We start from the raw sequence: 16417 nt of genomic DNA, 5'->3' as shown, positions 1-16417 counted from the left end.
TAAGTATTTTTGTTATTAATGGATAATTAACTTAATTGACTGATGGCAGTAAACTGTTGCAGAGTACCCCATCTTTAACAGTGCCATCTTCTTTGACTGTCCTTTATTGTGCTCTATATGACTGTCTCATTGATTACTGGTGTTCCCCAAGTTCTGATGTCACTTCCTACAACACTCCTGATCTTCTGTTAGCTCAGTACTCTAATTTCAGAATCCCGCTTACCCCACTTTATTTGTAAAAGTTCTCACGTTTAGAAGGACGTTTACTTTTGGCTTGTAGTTTTTATTTTCTTGTGTCATATATAAGTGGGTGTTTCCTGATCCTTAGCTAAACTTAGCCAACTAATCTTGTTAATGGGTGTCAGCTACTTTAGTAGGTGTTTTAGTGCAGAAGAGATAGGAGAATTATCTTACCCTAACCCTAAACCCTAACCCTTTGTAAGAGTAGATGAATGTTTGATACCTCATGTACAGTGGGACTACACTCATAGCTAATTACATGTTTCCAAGACTGGGGTTGAAGACTGGAAGGAAAATTTGCCTGAAATATCTAAATTGAACTAAGTGAAATATTTTTCTTTTCTGTCACACACTGAGGAAAGCTGGGTATGTTAATAACTGGGTATATTTTACTCTGAAATAATTGAAATTGTAGGAAATGCTGGACAGTTGCAGTGGTACACTTGTGTATATGGATCGAGTGCAAGCTGCTCGTTATTGCACAATAACGGCAGTAACTTATGTAAGAAATGTGTGATCCCGTTTCGCTTCACATCTCTCTTTCTTGCCCTTGTCTTTACAACCACAGACACCATTACCTTTTATCTTGGTCTTTATAAAAGATAAGCTTGATAATTTGTACTGATGGAAAATAACCAAACAGCTCTTTCTTCACAAGAAATTGGACCTAATAATCTGGGCATTACACAACAGGAAATATTAATGTCGAGGGAAGAATGCTTATCTTTCACTCGTGCAATTATCATAAAATGTGACTTGAATGTATTTACTTCCATATTGTAAATTGTGACAAACTTCACTTCTAGATTTTCTGTGTTAGGCTTTCTTAGAGCTTTTTATCAGCCAATATCAGTGATGGCAAATAGGTATCACCTCATTTTCTAAGATGTGAAACACAAAAATGTCAACAAAATTGCAGCAGAGCTACGGCCACTATACTGGACTAGGCCTGGAGAACATGAGCACTGGGTGAATGAATCATTGCATTCCTGTAGCATGTGGATCCTGGGGATATACAGGACTCTAAGAAATGCCAGGGTGTCCATGGTATGCTGGGCAAAGAGGTACCAACACCTGTTTCTACCTTGATACTTTTTCATAGTGTGATTAAAACATTAAACTGCTCTAGATGGGAGCTGAAAATGAACCATGCATTTTTCAGAGATTACACAGCAGTAACTAAGCCTGGATCTCAGGCCTTGTACAATGAGACTCTGGAAATGAGTCTGGAGCAAAAATCAATAGGCAGGATGATGCAAGAGGAACACATGCAATTAGCAGTAGTGATTGCTAACTCTTGAGATGTAGTATTTTAAAGGGCTCTTAAAAAACTCTTGAAAAAACCCTCAGGTGCTTTGACAAGCACAAAAAAACTATAAAAAAGCAGAATTATTCACCTTGACTATCAGTTCTGTGAGTGCTTATTCATTTTGGGAGCAGCTTCAGAATTTGCTCTGGAAAGTGAAAAAAAAATACAAAAAATTTATTCATTTGATTCACCAGCGAGAGGATTCTCTTATGTCACCTGTCCTTTCTTGGCTGCATCTTTCATTCTCTTTGTCCACTCAGAGTACTGTGCTGAACAAATAACATGGGTCTGAAAAAGAGAAAAGAGAAGTTTTGTTCCTCTGCATTGTGACTTCTGCTGTCATTTTGCCATTTTAGATCTCTAAGGTAATATAAAGGCGATGAACGTGAAGAAAAGGGAATGGTAAGTGCAAGCACACCTGCAAGTAGCACATCTTTCGGTTTGCAAATACTCAACAGTTAAAATACACCAGCAAATGGAAGCTGCGGCTACAGACGGGCAAGGATAGGCCTGTCGGGGAATCCTGCGCTTTGGACTGCTCGCTGTGAAACCCAGCACTTTCCCCAGTGGGATCACGGATGAGTGAACTCCTCCGCCCGCCGCACCGCAGGTGTAACCTCAAACTCTCGGAGGTCACCGGGGAAGTGGCGGCTGCTCCTCTCCAGCGGAGATAAGAACTGCTCGGCGGGGAAGGAGGGAGAGCAGCCAAATGCATGTTCGGATCTGTCATGTCCTTACAGGGCGGCACCCACACCCTTTCTCTAGGTTCTTCTCGCTCCAGCGATCTTCCGCTAGAGAAACCCGCACAAATAAGGACCAGGACCTCCCTTCTTTTCCGGCCTGCGAAGCGGGAAAGGTAGCCAGACTCCTGCCCGGCGCAGCGGCCGGGGGTGCTGCCTCCTCGGGATCGGGATAGAGATAGGGATGCCGCCGGCAGGGAGGAAGGGAGGGTCCGTGCGCTGCCCTCCTACCGCGGCGGTGGCGGGGCCGGGCTTGTCCCTCCCCCGCCACATCGCCCTCCCGCGGGCGCTGCTGACGTGTCTGCTCCCTCCTTCCCCGCCCGGCTCCCTCCCTCCCCGGCGCCCGCCGACATGGCCGCAGCCGCGCCGCCGGACCCCCGGCTGCTGCTCGCCCTGCTGCTGCTGCTGCCGCCGCCGCCGGGCCCGCGCTGCGCCGCCGCCGCCGCGCCCGATCTGGGCCGCCGCTTCGCCGAGCGCAAGCGCTGCGCCGACCTCGAGTGCAGCAGTGAGTGGGGGCGGCGGGCACAGCCCCGGCAAGGGGGTTGTGGGAGAAGATGCCTCTCGGAGGCTCTTCCCAAAGCCCCCTCCTTCCGCTGGCTCTGGCACGGAAATTGGGGAGAATCGGGAAAACGGGAGTGCGACGCCCACGCGCGCCGTTCCTCTGTCCTCGGCCAAGTTTTCAGATCCCCGCAGCTCCGTGTTTGGTCCCCCTCCTCCCCTCCCGCAAAGCCCTCTCCTTGTAAACCCGCTCTCTGGGTGTTCTCTGGGATCATTTCAGGGCCAATTCGCTGGGACACAGATGTCATGTTTCTGATTTAACACTAATAATTAGCTTCATAGCGCACCCCTGAAGTGTGGTTCTCCAGCGCTTTGTCAAACCCTCGTCTTGACTAGAATGCTTGCTTTTCTTTTTTAGCTATAACTTGCTTTTTTTTTTTTCCTTAGCTATAACTTGGCTTATTTGTTTGCATTAATTATAGCTAAAAAAAATCTTAGTTATACTTTCAATTTAGTTCTTATCTCTTGACCCAATCTGGAAAATAGCAAAGAGGTGCATGTGAGGAGGTCTTGTTTACTGCCAGTTAGCAAAGACACTTTTCATGTAAATTATTTTTTAAGTAATGCTCTTCTCTTTGTTTTCTTTTGACAGTGTTAATGTGCCGAGGGAAGGCCATGCGGGATTTTAAAGGTCCGGATTGTCGCTTTGTAAATTTTAAGAAGGGAGAAGCGGTATATGTGTATTATAAACTAATAGGAAAATCAACTGAGCTTTGGGCTGGAAGCGTAAGTACTGTAAAGCATTTCTTCTGTTTACTCTTCTTGGTAATCTATTTTCATTCCTTTTGCCTTGTAAGAGAATGCTTGGAGTTTTGAACATGGCTAAATAACACAGTGAATGCTGCTTTGTCATGAGGCTGGTGGGAAATGGGATGAGGTTTGATCAAACCTAAGTGCTGTGAAAAAAGGGCAACACTTATGTGTTCTGAAAACTGTTAGAAAACTACCTTAGTGTTGGAAACCTCTTACTGCAGCACTGTCAGTGGTGGTGGCCACAGGCCTGCCTGGAAGCTGAGCCTCCCTTCCCACTTAGGGAGGCTTAAGCCTGTGCTTGTGCTTTCCTGTGACGTGGTCTCATCCTGCACTCTGTAATCCTGCTAAAGATCACTCCATGTGCATGTTTTAATTGCATTTCTCCTACTAATATTCATCTGCCTTCTTCCCCTTTTTATCTAAGCTGCATGCAGAGTTGGAGGAAAAATAAGTAGTAAAACTAGAAAGGATTAAGGTAAATTTGATTTCTGAAAGGTCTGTCTCTCTCAGCTGCACTGTAGTGGCCTTGTCTGAGTCAGCGTCCTTGGACAGTCTGAGAGGCTTCTGCTAATGGGAAAGGAACATCCCCATACTTGCAGTTACTTTGTAGAAAGCTTCTCTCAACTTTCACAAGCACCTTATTTGCCTGGCAGAGGCAGAACTGAGATACCACGGAGGAAGAGCAGTTTTTGTGCGCTTCCCTTGAAACTGTTGGCAATCAGGAGGTTGCTTAGACCTAGTCCCTGTTGCTTCCTCCTCATGTTTCCCCTACATCCTTTTTAGTGTCCAAATTTTTTACTTCTACCTCTTTTCTGGTTGTCTACAAAGGATAGACAATTGTGACAGTGGTCTAGGGTGCTTGAAACCACACCTGGGTGCTGACTGTGGGACCAGTGGTTTAGTGAAAGTCAGGATGTATCACTTTCTGTAACCGCTTCAGGCTGGGCATGGACAGCCAAGCCCTCAGTAGGAGCTGAATCCAATTAGAACAATACAGAAGTGAGTGGAAAAACTGCAGCACGTGGTGAAACAAGAGTTAATAATTTTATCATGCTGGTAATTCCCTTCTGACATGTACTGTACCATAAATAATCTGGGTAATTAGCTGGTACAGGTTTCCAGGGCTGCCAGTTCTCGAGATGCAGAGTAGCAGCATGGGGCCAATTTTGCATCTTCTAACAAGGTATAATGTAGGCTGCAAGATCAGACAGCAGGTTAAGGTAATTGCTGAGTTAATATTCAGTTTAATTATTCACTGATAGGCAGCTCATGCAACAGTTAGGTGTGTCTCCAAGTTAAAAGGATGTTTGCTTTGAGTTTAGCAAGTAAAAGCTGCAGCTGGCAGGTTGGAAAGAATTGCAAAGCTCCATTTTATTTGTTGTTGTTTTTCAACTGTGTTACACGATTTTCAGTGCTCCTTTTAGGGCAGTGCTGCCAGACTGTTTCCTTTTGTTGGTGGCTATAGCCTTTATTTCTTTTATCCCCAATCTGATTGACTGCTGCTGCATTAATCATAACCCTGCAACTAGCAGCGTGGAAGCGCTGCAGCAGGGTCAGAGGTGCCTGCCCTTGCATTTTGAGTAGGGCTCTGGCACGGCTGCCCCTGTCCCTGACTCACAGATAGCACTGGGGTCTCTCTCCTGCAGCGTGACTCCCCGTGTCACATTTGGCTGGGCAGCCTGATTTCCCATGCCAGGTTTGGCTGGGCAGCTCGATTTATGCAGGCCAGCTGTGCCTGCTGCATGAAGTCTTGGAGCTAGGGGGAAGCTGCTGCTTGCTAATTAAAACCAGGCTACCCAGTGAGGTCTGCCATCAAAGGAATTCCAATGGAAGACATGTTACCTTCTGCTACGGCCGTTTTGGGATCTCATTGCGTGACTTCATGTTGGCTTTGTGTGCATGATATGATCCCATCCATCCACCCTCCTGCCTTTTTCCATTCCCCAAAGTTTTTTGGGGAAAGGGTTTATTAGGGCAGAATAGAAACTATGAAATCAAGGGCTAACTGGGATTCTGATTGTCAGGTGTGGGCAGAAGTCAGGGGAATGTGTGTATGAGAAGCTTCAACTAACACAACCTGGGGGCTTATTTCAAACAAGCTGTAAATACAGATTCTAATTCCAAAATCAATTTGAAGGAGCCATAAGAAATACAATAGTATTTCTGACCTGAAGGGAGATGATCAGATAAGGAAAGGAGCCTTTCACCAAGGCTGAAAAATCTACAGCAGTTGGGACTGGGCTTTATTTGCCTTTGCTTTTCTAATTCGCTCCACCCTTTTCAAGCCATTGTTGATTTTTTATTTTTTTTTTCCCTGTGCCAGCAAACATGTTGTATTTTGACAAAATAGCTCTTTTATTTTGTGATGTCAGTCTTGAATACTAAATTGCTTGCAGAGCACACACTATGTTCACTGGCTATTTTGCATGTGAAAAAAATTCTGGAACCCAGCTGTGATATATATTCTATATGTTATATGGCCTGTAGTTTTTAGCAGAGTTCTCTAAACCTCAATAATAAAGCAAAGCCAAATGCTTGGAAAATACTCTATGACCATTATTTAATAGTTATTTTATGTTACAAATTTCATGAATACATCAGTTGCAGGAAAATGCTTGACTTTTTTTTCCCCCCAAAGCCCTAAAGATAGAGCACATCAGGTGCTCTCATTGTCCCATGCACAGTGTCCTGCTGTAAAACCAGTCTTCTCTTCAGCATTGTGTTGCTTACACCATCAAGTTGTTATATAGACTTCTGTGCATTTTTCCTGCACTCTGTCCTCGCTTTAGCAGGGTCCAGAACTCCAGAAGTACTTTAGATCATTCCAAGGAAAACCTGCTGCTTTTTAACAAAACATTTTGTCAAAGACACTTTAAGATTGTTATTTTATCTTACGGCAAATGGATTAACTTCATACCTTTGATTCAATGTTGAGAAAACCATTTCTGGCCTCACATTACAAGAAATGGCCTTGACTGCAGATTGTGGCTCTTTTGTGTGGTTGTTTTTTGGTCTGTTTTTGTTTGTTTGTTTTCTAACCTTGTACATAGGTTAGTAAAAAAGAAGACAGGGTGGGTAAAATTAAGGTAAGACAGGAAGACAGAGTATTTCTGGAGGACCCAGAGGGTCAGGGCAATATTGTGTTTTCTTAACACTGCCAATGTTCAGCAGGTGCAGACAAACCAGCTCTTCTTTGCCCAATGTTCTGCAGTTTTAGGTACCTGTGATGTGTGGGCTTTAGGGATGTAGGTTTAAGATTTAAAAGATTTGAACATCTTCTTTCCCAGCTGTCTGTTTTCTGGTAGATGGTATGAGGGTCTGGCATCTTGGTCAGTGAATCTGCTGCAGCTGCCTGTCACATGTGGGCACCAGGGGGGCCAGATGCTGTACACACAGCCACGTGTTTTGTCCATGCACAACTTTTTAGCTGGGATGAGAGTGAACATGAAGGATGCACTTTTTTCTCCCTTTTGGCATTGATATAGTGCCTTTCCTCTCTCATGTCTGTAGAGAATGAATGTTTCCTTTATTTGCACAATGAGGCATTTTTTCCCCTTACAAGAGAGGACTTGTAAGGAGAGAAGCAGTTGAATTTTGGGCAGGCAGATCCCATATGGCTTATAAACCACAGAAGTGGCAAATTGGGTCACTGCAGAGGACTTGTGTGGTCAGCAGCTTGGATTGCAATAAAGGAGTTTGAAATTGTGATGCCTGATTATAATGGTAGTCACAGAGATTAGTCTGTAAGGAGACTACTTTGAAGCTCCAGCTTTTGTTTTCAGAAAGATCATTAAAAACTGGAGTAGATGTTTAGAGAGAGAAACAAGCCAATTTACAGTTAAACTCTAGTGTACCACGCAAAGACAGACTTTTGATTTGACTTGTCTAAATGAATTTCCCATTCCCATTGGTAATTCCCAATAATAAACCTGCATACATGATCTCTTTTCAGTAAGAGAGCATATATGTTTACAAAAGGTGGGGAGGGAACAGTTTGGGTTTTTTAATATATATGTAACTAACTTCAGAGATATCGACTAGGGAAGGTAAGATCTGAATGACAAGTAGTTTAAAAAGGAAGTCCTCTAATGTATCAGTGCTTACTTCACTTGCATAGCAAAACAAACACCTCCAAAAATTATTAGTACATATTATTTACAAGATACTAATTTCCTCTTCATGTTTTTTTTTAATACCATTGTGTATATGTGTGTGTGTGTATATATATATATGGATGGATATTGTAAATGCAGAAAGCTTCAGGCAAGGTTAACCTGTTTCAGTGCTATCAGTGTAACAATATACCTGAGTATCCCTAATATCCCATACCCAGTTTCTTTTTTAATTTGATCTCTTGCTGAATGCTCTCCCCACACAAACTCTTCGAAAAAATTGGCAATGGTCATCTTTCTCCTGTAACAAATGATTGAGGAAATGACCAACTTTATTTTCTTCCCCCGGATATTTTGGTTGTCTAGGAACTCTGTACCTTTCTAGGTGTGTCCACCAGGCTCTAATTACCTGAATTATCTAATCAGCGTAGTGATTGCATGCTACTAATATTGGCATCTTGACAGTTGTTGTCAGAACTCTCAAGTGAGAGCATTACTCTGTGTAGATCTTATCTGGTGAGTGATAAGAGAGATTCTTGTCTTCCACTGTTTGCCTTGCCTTAGCACATTGAAAATCACCATTCTGTGACTGATTTTTGCTTGTGTCAGGCACTGAAGAGCAACAGTGCATTTGCAGAGAGCTATATTTTCCACACAGGTTTTAAAATGATTAGTACATTGGGTACAATTTTGCATTTCCCTACAACTTGCTTGAAGAATTTTTTTTTTCCCCATAAGTTACAAAGTGAGTGTATTTTGGGCTATAATATTGTGCATGGATATAAATCTTATTAGTCAAAGATCCTCTTCTGCTTGCTACTTGAAAAAATCCTTGAGGCATGTGTGGTGCCTCTGGTGCCTGCACAATAGCAGTTACAGCACATGAGCCAGAAGGCCCGGGCTTCGTTCCCAACTCTCCTAATAATTTGTTTTAAGTCAGGCTTTAAAACATGAACAGGAAAACTTAAACCAACTTCACAAGGCTGTTGTGAAATGTAAGTATAAAACCTCAGTGAAAAGTCTTGCACAAACAAGGCATTGCTGGTCTTCTTTTATTCATGGTGTTAAACTTAATTAGAATACTTGAGAGTCAGTCCAACATATTTGCTACTGCTGTCTGCAATTTTTGAGAGTCATGTGATTTCTAAGCCTTCTTTACTGCTTTTTGTTTGTGTGTGTTTCTTTTTTGGCAGGTTGGAAGTGATTTTGGATATTTTCCAAAGGATTTACTTGAAATAAATCATAATTATTCCAATGAGGAGCTAGAATTACCAACAGATGTAAGTCTTACTTGGGGTTTTTTTTTTTCAGGTGGGGTTCTTACTGTTTCTTACCTCGGCATTCAGTAAAATTCCCAAGGAAGAAAATGGGAATACTAGTGACTTATAGTAACTTCTTGTTAGTAAGCAGCTACATACATGCAGAGGTGCACATGTGTGTGGGCGGGGTGGAATGTTTGTGCAGCTCTGTATGCGGATGGGTGTGAAAGCATGAGCCCAAAATGTGGGTATTGACCTTTATTTTCTTGAATTATGGTTTTTTTTTAACGAAATCTGTTTGGACTGAGCTCTGTAAAAGTCCTGCTGGCTGGCTTGTGCATAGGCCTTCTGGTGTGTAATCAAAATGGCTTATTTTCCCAAACTTTCCAAGTTTAAAGTACTGTCAGAAACAAACAAAACACTCAGCCTTTTGATTCTAGAATTAGTCCTGCAGCCCTTTTACACATGACTGGCTTTCATGCACTATTAGAAGCAACTCCAGAGTTGTGTCAGTGAAGCCTCTTTGAGGCTGCAGCTTTAGGCATGCTTGCAGCCCAGAAAGCCAAGTGAATCCTGGGCTGCATCCAAAGCAGTGAGGCCAGCAGGCTCCTCTACTCTGCTCTGGTACCCCACTTGCAGTGCTGCATCCGGCTCTGGGGTCCCCAGCACAGGAAGGACATCAACCTCTTGGAATGAGTCCATAGGAGGCCACCAAGGTGATTCAAAGGATGATGCACCTTTCCTACAAGGAAAGGCTGAGAGATCTGGGATTGTTTAGCCTGGAAAAGAGAAGGCTCCAGAGAGACCTGATTGCAGCTTTCCAGTACCTGAAGGGAGCCTACAAGAAAGATGGAGGAGGGACTTTTATTGTAAGAGCATGTAGTGACAGGACAAGGGGGAATGGCTTCAAACTGAAAGAGAGCAGGTTTAGATTACATATTATGAAGAAATTCTTTGGAAGCACTGGCACAGGTTGCCCAGAGAAGTTGTGGATGCCCCATCCCTGGAATTGTTCCAGGGCAGGTTGGATGGGGCTTTGAGCAACCTGGTCTAGCGGAAGGTGTCCCTGCTCATGGCAGTGGATTGGAATGAGATGATCTTTAAACCCCTTTCAACCCAAGGCCGTTCTATGGTTCTGTGAAATTGTGTTCAGTATCTTGCACTGCTTCTACTTATTTTTCAGAAATTGCATGACAGGGAGCTCCTGCTTGGAGGACTTGGTCCTTTAAGGGGACACCAGTTTAATAGAGATTGTGACAAACAAGTTTAGCAACATTTGTTTTCTTCTCTTCAGTGGCATTCAGCAATAGACTTGTTCTTCATTCAGGACATATGGTGATGAGTGCAGTGTAATACTGCCAGCTCCATTGCTGTTTGTTCATGCAAACCTTTTTATTAGGGTTTTTATGAGTCCTTGGGCAAAACCTCCACTGATTTCAAAGAGTTTTGATTAAGGACTCAAGGGGTTAATTCTGCATGATTAACATAATTTACTTTGCTGCTGCATCTCTCTTTAAGTAAGCAAATGTTTTTGGTCTCATCACTGTTACAGAGAAAATAATATTTTTTGACTGCATATTGTTTTTCATTTCAGGAAACAGACTTTGTTTGCTTTGATGGAGGAAGGGATGACTTTGATAATTATAATGTGGATGAACTTCTGAAGTCATTGCAAGAGACGATAGCAAATGAAGGGGAAACTGAATTGAGTGATCCAGGGACAAAACCAGCTGAAGGAATTGAGAAGGATAAGGAGGCTGAACAGACTGATAGAGCAAAGTCCCTTGGTGCTTTGGAGACGGACAATCTTGAGCAAAGTGCTGAAGAAGAAAAGGAAAACTTTGTCTTGACAGACAAAGTAGACAATTCTCTTACAGAAGGAACTGAAAATACTGGGGGAGACTTCAGTGTCAGTAGTCACAAAGACAACTCTCAGGGAGATCAAATTGCACATGAGCACTTGAAAGGAATGCTACATGGGAAATTAAAAGGGCTAGAAAGTGAAAATACCAAAAACACTAGTATTCCTCAGGGTGAAACCAGCCAACTTGACCAAGAGAATGGAGAAGTCAATGCCTATACACTTTTAAACAGAGAGCTCTCTGTGAACTTAAAAACAAAGTTTGGCTCAACTGCTGATGCTGTTGTATCAGATGATGAAGTGACTCGCCTTGTTACGTCACCGGAAGATGATTTAAATGAAGATTTGAGCATTAATCCTCATGATGAAGAGGAGGAGCCAGACTTTGCAGATCAGTCTGCAGAAATCCCTTTGCTGTCTTTTACAGCAGAGGACGAAATTACATCCCCTGTGGATTTAGAAGATGATGGAAACTATGATGTTGAGTCACAAAATCATGAACATGATGAAGATGCAAAGGGTGCTACAAAGCTAAATAACCAAAGAGACAATGAGGAGGAACCCGATTCAGATGCATTAATTCTTAAGGATGCCTTCAGTAAGAGCAAGAAGTCAGGTGACACTGTAAGTGTGGACAGGTCTGAATCTAAACAAACAAAAGAGAAACAGGATGAGGTGGTGCTAATTAGTAAAAGAGAAGCACCAGCAACAACTCAACCTGAGGATCTCTCCAAAGAATCCCTTGGAAAGGAACCTGTGGGTACAGGTGATTTGGGTTCAAAAGAAAAAGCGAACAAAACTGAGCAGTTGGAAGAGCAGCTCACTGAAGGAACAGAGTCACATTCTGCAGCACTGAAGGGTACAGCTGTGCCTGATCCTCATGCTTTGCCTAGTCCAGGCAATGCTCTGGAGTCCAAATCATTTCTTAAAAACAAGGAAGATGCTTCAGAACCATCTGATGATGATATCAACAAAAGTCCCGAAAGAGCTACACTTGCTCCAATAGAGAAGAGTGATAAACAGTTTGAAGATGATACCTCAGAGGAGTTCTTGGAAAATGATTTACAGCACAAAAGATCATGGGAGGAAATAATGGAGAAGGGAAAAGCTGAGAACAAGCCTCCAGTTGATGTTCCAGCCAAACCAGTGGAAGAGGTAGAAAATGCATCTCAACATGACCTAGGAGATACTGACCTCTTGAGACAGAAAGTGGAGCGTGGAATGCCCACTGTGGAGAAAGAACTTCTCAGACATGAAGAAGATTTAAAACAAACAGGGAAAACTGATCATGAAAATAAAAATCCTGCCTCTTCTAACAAAGAACTGGAAATAAAAAAGAGAAACATGAAAGAAACCCCTGCAGGGGAAGGAGACCCAAGCTATAGTGGAGCTGTTGAGCAACCTAGGCTGTGGGAAAATGAGACTGAGTATTCAGAGGCTGATGTGAATGAAGAACCTTCAAGAAATCCTGGCAAGATGCCAGTGTTTGAAGAAAGCACTGAGAAAAGTTCCCCTGAAAAAAAATCAAAAAGCACCACACAGAACACTAATACAGAGAATCTTATTTGGCAAGGAACTGCTCCTCCTGAGGATGCAGGATCAGACAGAAATCTTGGCCAAGATTTGGCTAAAGAAACAACACAAAGACCAGAACTGCAGTCTGAAGACCCAGATGCTGAAGATGACCCTGACCTGAAACAAGCAGATGACGAGCTACTGGAAGATGAGAATGCAGCAAGTGCAAAGCTGTTGCAAGCAAGGGCTGCAAATGTCCAGGGTAATATATTAAATGGTGAAAATACAAATCCTGAATTAGAAGAATTAAGTGAAGCTGTTTCAGGAACCCCAAATCCTACTTACAAAACAGGAGAGGAAACAAACTCATTTCCTAAGGAGGATAAAACAATCAGCATGCAAAATGCAAGCGAGACTGGGAACAGACAAGCTGACGTACCGGTGAGAAAAGATGCTAAATTGGATGAGATGCAACACGTCATGGAAGCTGATGAGGAGTCCTCTGAACCTGAGGAACCATCAGCTGTGGAAGAACTTAATTCCCAATCTCCTGACACAGAAGACAGCAATGACTTTGACCAAAGGAAAGATCATCTCCCAGAGGGCATTTCACAGAAAGACTCAAAAGAGGAGCAAAATTTAGAGCAAATAAGAAACGACCGCCAGCAATCTGCACATGTCCCCAGCCCTGCTGACAGCTCAGAAGCCACCAATGACACTCTGACAGACTTCAGTGAGTCTGTGAAGCAGCTCACAATAATGAGAGATTTCCTTGATGAAAAGCGTGTGATGCGCCTACAGAAGTACCTTGGGCTCCAACACGTGGTTAGGATTGAAGCCATGTTCCACGACATGAAGGTGGAGATGGAGCTTGCTCGGAAGGCAAGCCAGAATAATGAAGATATAGAAAATGCTCTGGATGAGATACTGGAGTTTTCAGAATCGAGCATCATGGATGTTGTAGGAAAAATTCTGGATTCCAGGGTGGCAGAAAATAAGGAGGAGGTGGTGAAAGAAATGAATTTGTATGATGAGGAGAGCGCACTGATGGATGATATTCAAGAATTAATATATTCATTGAGGAGTAAATATTCATCTGCTGGTGAGAGTGTCCCACTTGCATCTCCTCCAGAACGGGAAGATGACCAGCTGCACATTCAAGGTAGGATGTTAAACCAGTTAATAAATAGCTGAAATGGAAGTAAAACCCTGTCCCAAGCAACACTGACCCAGAGAAGCTTTAAGAAGAGGGTGAGGGAGTAGAATTGAAAGACACCTTGTGAAATAACCTGGGGCTTGCTTATTTTTAATGCATGTTTTCAGCGTTGTGATGAGTGGCTCAGGGACAAATTCTAAGAGAAAATATTGAGCTCAGCATGTCTGTTCTTATGGAGCAAGTTCTGTGCAGGATAAGTGAGATCCATGCATGGATATGGCTGGAAAGAGCCACTCAGGACACGTCTGTACTCTGTACCTCCTTAAGAAACAGGGATTCACATATACTAATGTATACTAATGTGCTGAATTTTGTGGAGGGATAAGAGCAGTCTCTTTTTCTGAACTAATTATCACCTGATTATGAGAGATCTGGTGATTAATGCAAAGTAGAGGTACTAAATCCAGGCACCTAAAATCTCAGGTGTCTTTATAATCATATTTTTGCCCGCATTCATAAAAGAGCATGTAAGCAGAAATACTGAACAAACAGATCTTTTGACTGGGCAAAAATCAGAGGTACGAGTCTTTTGCAAACTTGCTGGTTTTTCTAATTGGTCTGCAAGATGTTAAGATACACTTTTAGCCAGGATCCTCTTACAGTAGTACATGTTAAGTATGTGATTTCTGATAAGGTCACAAATTATGCTAATATTTCACCTCAGTATATCAGTGGTTGATGTCTTGCATGAATTTCATACAGACATTTAATTAGATGTTACTGAAAATTGATTGAAAGTGTATTGGAAGCAGTACACAAGCTGAAATATTTAAAAAGTGTCAAGAAAGCTTTGTTAAATGCAGCATTTCACTGAAGGTAGCTGTGAGTAAGAAATACATATTAGCTCAGTGCTTAATTCATATCTCCTTGTCCATCACAGATGGTGCAAAAGAGGCTGAATATGACCGTGTTTCCACCAGAAACCCGAATGCCATTGATGAGGGCAATCAGGAATTTCAGCAGCTCATTGAAGATAAGAGGCCAGACCAGCCTGTTGAGGAGGAGGAGGGGGCTGTTGATGTTCCACCTGAGCATGAAGAGGCCAACTTCTCAGATAATGGAGGAGCTGAAGAAGGGTATGATAGTGAAAGGGGATCGCTCCTGGAAGATACTTCCTTTGGGTCAGTTGATTCAGGAGAGAGTGCCAGCGAACACATTGCTGAAGGTAACCATTTGGAATTGGCTTATTTTGTTCTTTTGCTCTTGAATAGGTGCATGGTTTAATGTATTTTTAGGCAAATAGCAGGAGTTTTCACGGATACTTTCATTTTATGGTGTTGTAATCCTCATGGGTTTCCCTGATCAGTGACAGTCCCTCTAGTGGCAGTACTGTATTGCTGACTTAGCACAGCAGTTTTTCTACTATGGTTATGCAATGTAGGAAAAAGAAAAGTGCTCCGGTGAGTGTCAGAGCTCTGTGCTTGGGCTTGTGGACTGTGTCTCAGGATAGTAGCGGAGAAAGAGCAGAAATCCCTGGAAGCATACCATCAGCCCAGGTTTCTGCCTCCTTGCAGGGACTGACAGCCTAAAGGTCACCTGCTATAGACAGTACTGCCCATGGAATTGTGTGCTCTCTCTCTTCGTGCTCTTTTTAGCCCTTGTCTCTGGGCCATATTACTTTCCAGGAAAGGTGGTGTGTAGCTTTCCCCTCAGGCAGTTCAATAATTTCTGTGTGTGTTGGAGTAGGAGAAATGTTCGGCTCCCTCTGGCTGAGGCCTTATCCCTCTCAAGCTAGAGTGCCAACTCATCATTATGCCAAGGAGGGATCCTATTACTGTTATCTTTCCCAGCTGTTTTTTTGCATTAAACAACCTTTGAGTCTGTTCTCAGTGCTACGCTCAGCTTTGCTATTCTGCCTTCACTTCTGATTATGCTTAATAACTCTGTCTCCACTAAGCATTTACGAAAAATTCAGGCACACTTTCCTTAGCTTTTGTATGCTGCTGAGGTGCTGTACCATCCCCAGGGCCAAGCGCTTTTGAGCATCTCCTAAGAACTGAGGGAAACTGTAGGTTGATCAAGATAACTCATGTATTTTAAATGGCAAGTGGATAACTTACTGGTTAAGCAGTCAGATGTTCTGTGTTTCAGATCATCTTTCTTCCTTGAAGGTGGTTAAATGCTTCTTGCCAGGAATTCTTAGGAGGGCTGGTAGAAATGTGAGTAACAGGGTGGATGATTGCAGAATGGCTGGTCACAGCTGCTGTTCCATGGTGTGACAACAGGTTGGGCAGGTGGCTATGGAATCCGCTGGCCTGGAAGCGTGGCAGCAAGAAGCAGCAAGAGGAGAGGCCAGGATTCAGGCCAGGGTAGAGCTGGAGATGGTTTAAAGCTTTTGCTGTGCTTACGAAGTACTAACAGAGTTCAGGAGTGTTTGACATGGTGTCATTCTTGGGGATGTCCTGTGCAGGGCCGGGAGCTGGACTTGACAATCCTTGTGGGTCCCTTTCAACTTAAAATATTCAGTGGTTCTGTGAACAGTGCTGGGAACTAATCGGAGGGATTCTTGGTTAGGAATTGCAGTGTGTGCCACTCTGACTCGCGGCTGGAGGGGCTGGGTGTGCTCTGTCTGAGGCAGGCTCGGCACAGTGTCACCGCACAGCCGTGTCCCTTCCCGCGGCACCCCTCCTAACGCCGCCTGTGGAATATCGGCGCGCTTCCCGAGGGCTTTTTGCCTCTTTCCCCAGTGCCCCGGAGCCCCGGGGGCCGTCCCCAGCCGCTGCCGGCCCGGGCGCGGCGGCCGAGGCGGCTCCGGGCTCGCAGGCGCTCCGTGAGGTGACGCCGCCCCTCCCCCTCTCGCCCGCAGGTGCCGGCGCGGGCGCCGCCTGGCGGGGGGCCGTGGCCGAGGCGCGGG

General features: G+C 43.7%; 1 protein-coding gene across 3 annotated transcripts in view; it reads left to right on the top strand.

The window, feature by feature from the left end:
• Positions 1-2640: 2640 nt before the first annotated feature.
• The window catches only part of MIA3 (MIA SH3 domain ER export factor 3), a 28295-nt gene continuing 14518 nt past the window's right edge, over positions 2641-16417 (top strand). For all 3 annotated transcript variants that reach the window (XM_042051823.1, XM_042051822.1, XM_042051824.1), the window contains exons 1-6: positions 2641-2794; positions 3440-3573; positions 8906-8992; positions 10566-13509; positions 14444-14728; positions 16370-16409. In XM_042051823.1, coding sequence (XP_041907757.1) covers positions 2641-2794; positions 3440-3573; positions 8906-8992; positions 10566-13509; positions 14444-14728; positions 16370-16409 — 3644 coding nt within the window. The remainder of the gene's footprint in view (positions 2795-3439; positions 3574-8905; positions 8993-10565; positions 13510-14443; positions 14729-16369; positions 16410-16417) is intronic.

This window comes from Corvus kubaryi, unplaced genomic scaffold (assembly GCF_017639235.1).
Source record: "Corvus kubaryi isolate FWS band 111438036 unplaced genomic scaffold, C.kubaryi_AGA036_p1.0 76, whole genome shotgun sequence".
Taxonomy (NCBI): domain Eukaryota; kingdom Metazoa; phylum Chordata; class Aves; order Passeriformes; family Corvidae; genus Corvus; species Corvus kubaryi.
The sequence above is the reverse complement of the archived record's forward strand: the minus strand, read 5'-3'. Positions and strand labels throughout refer to the sequence as shown.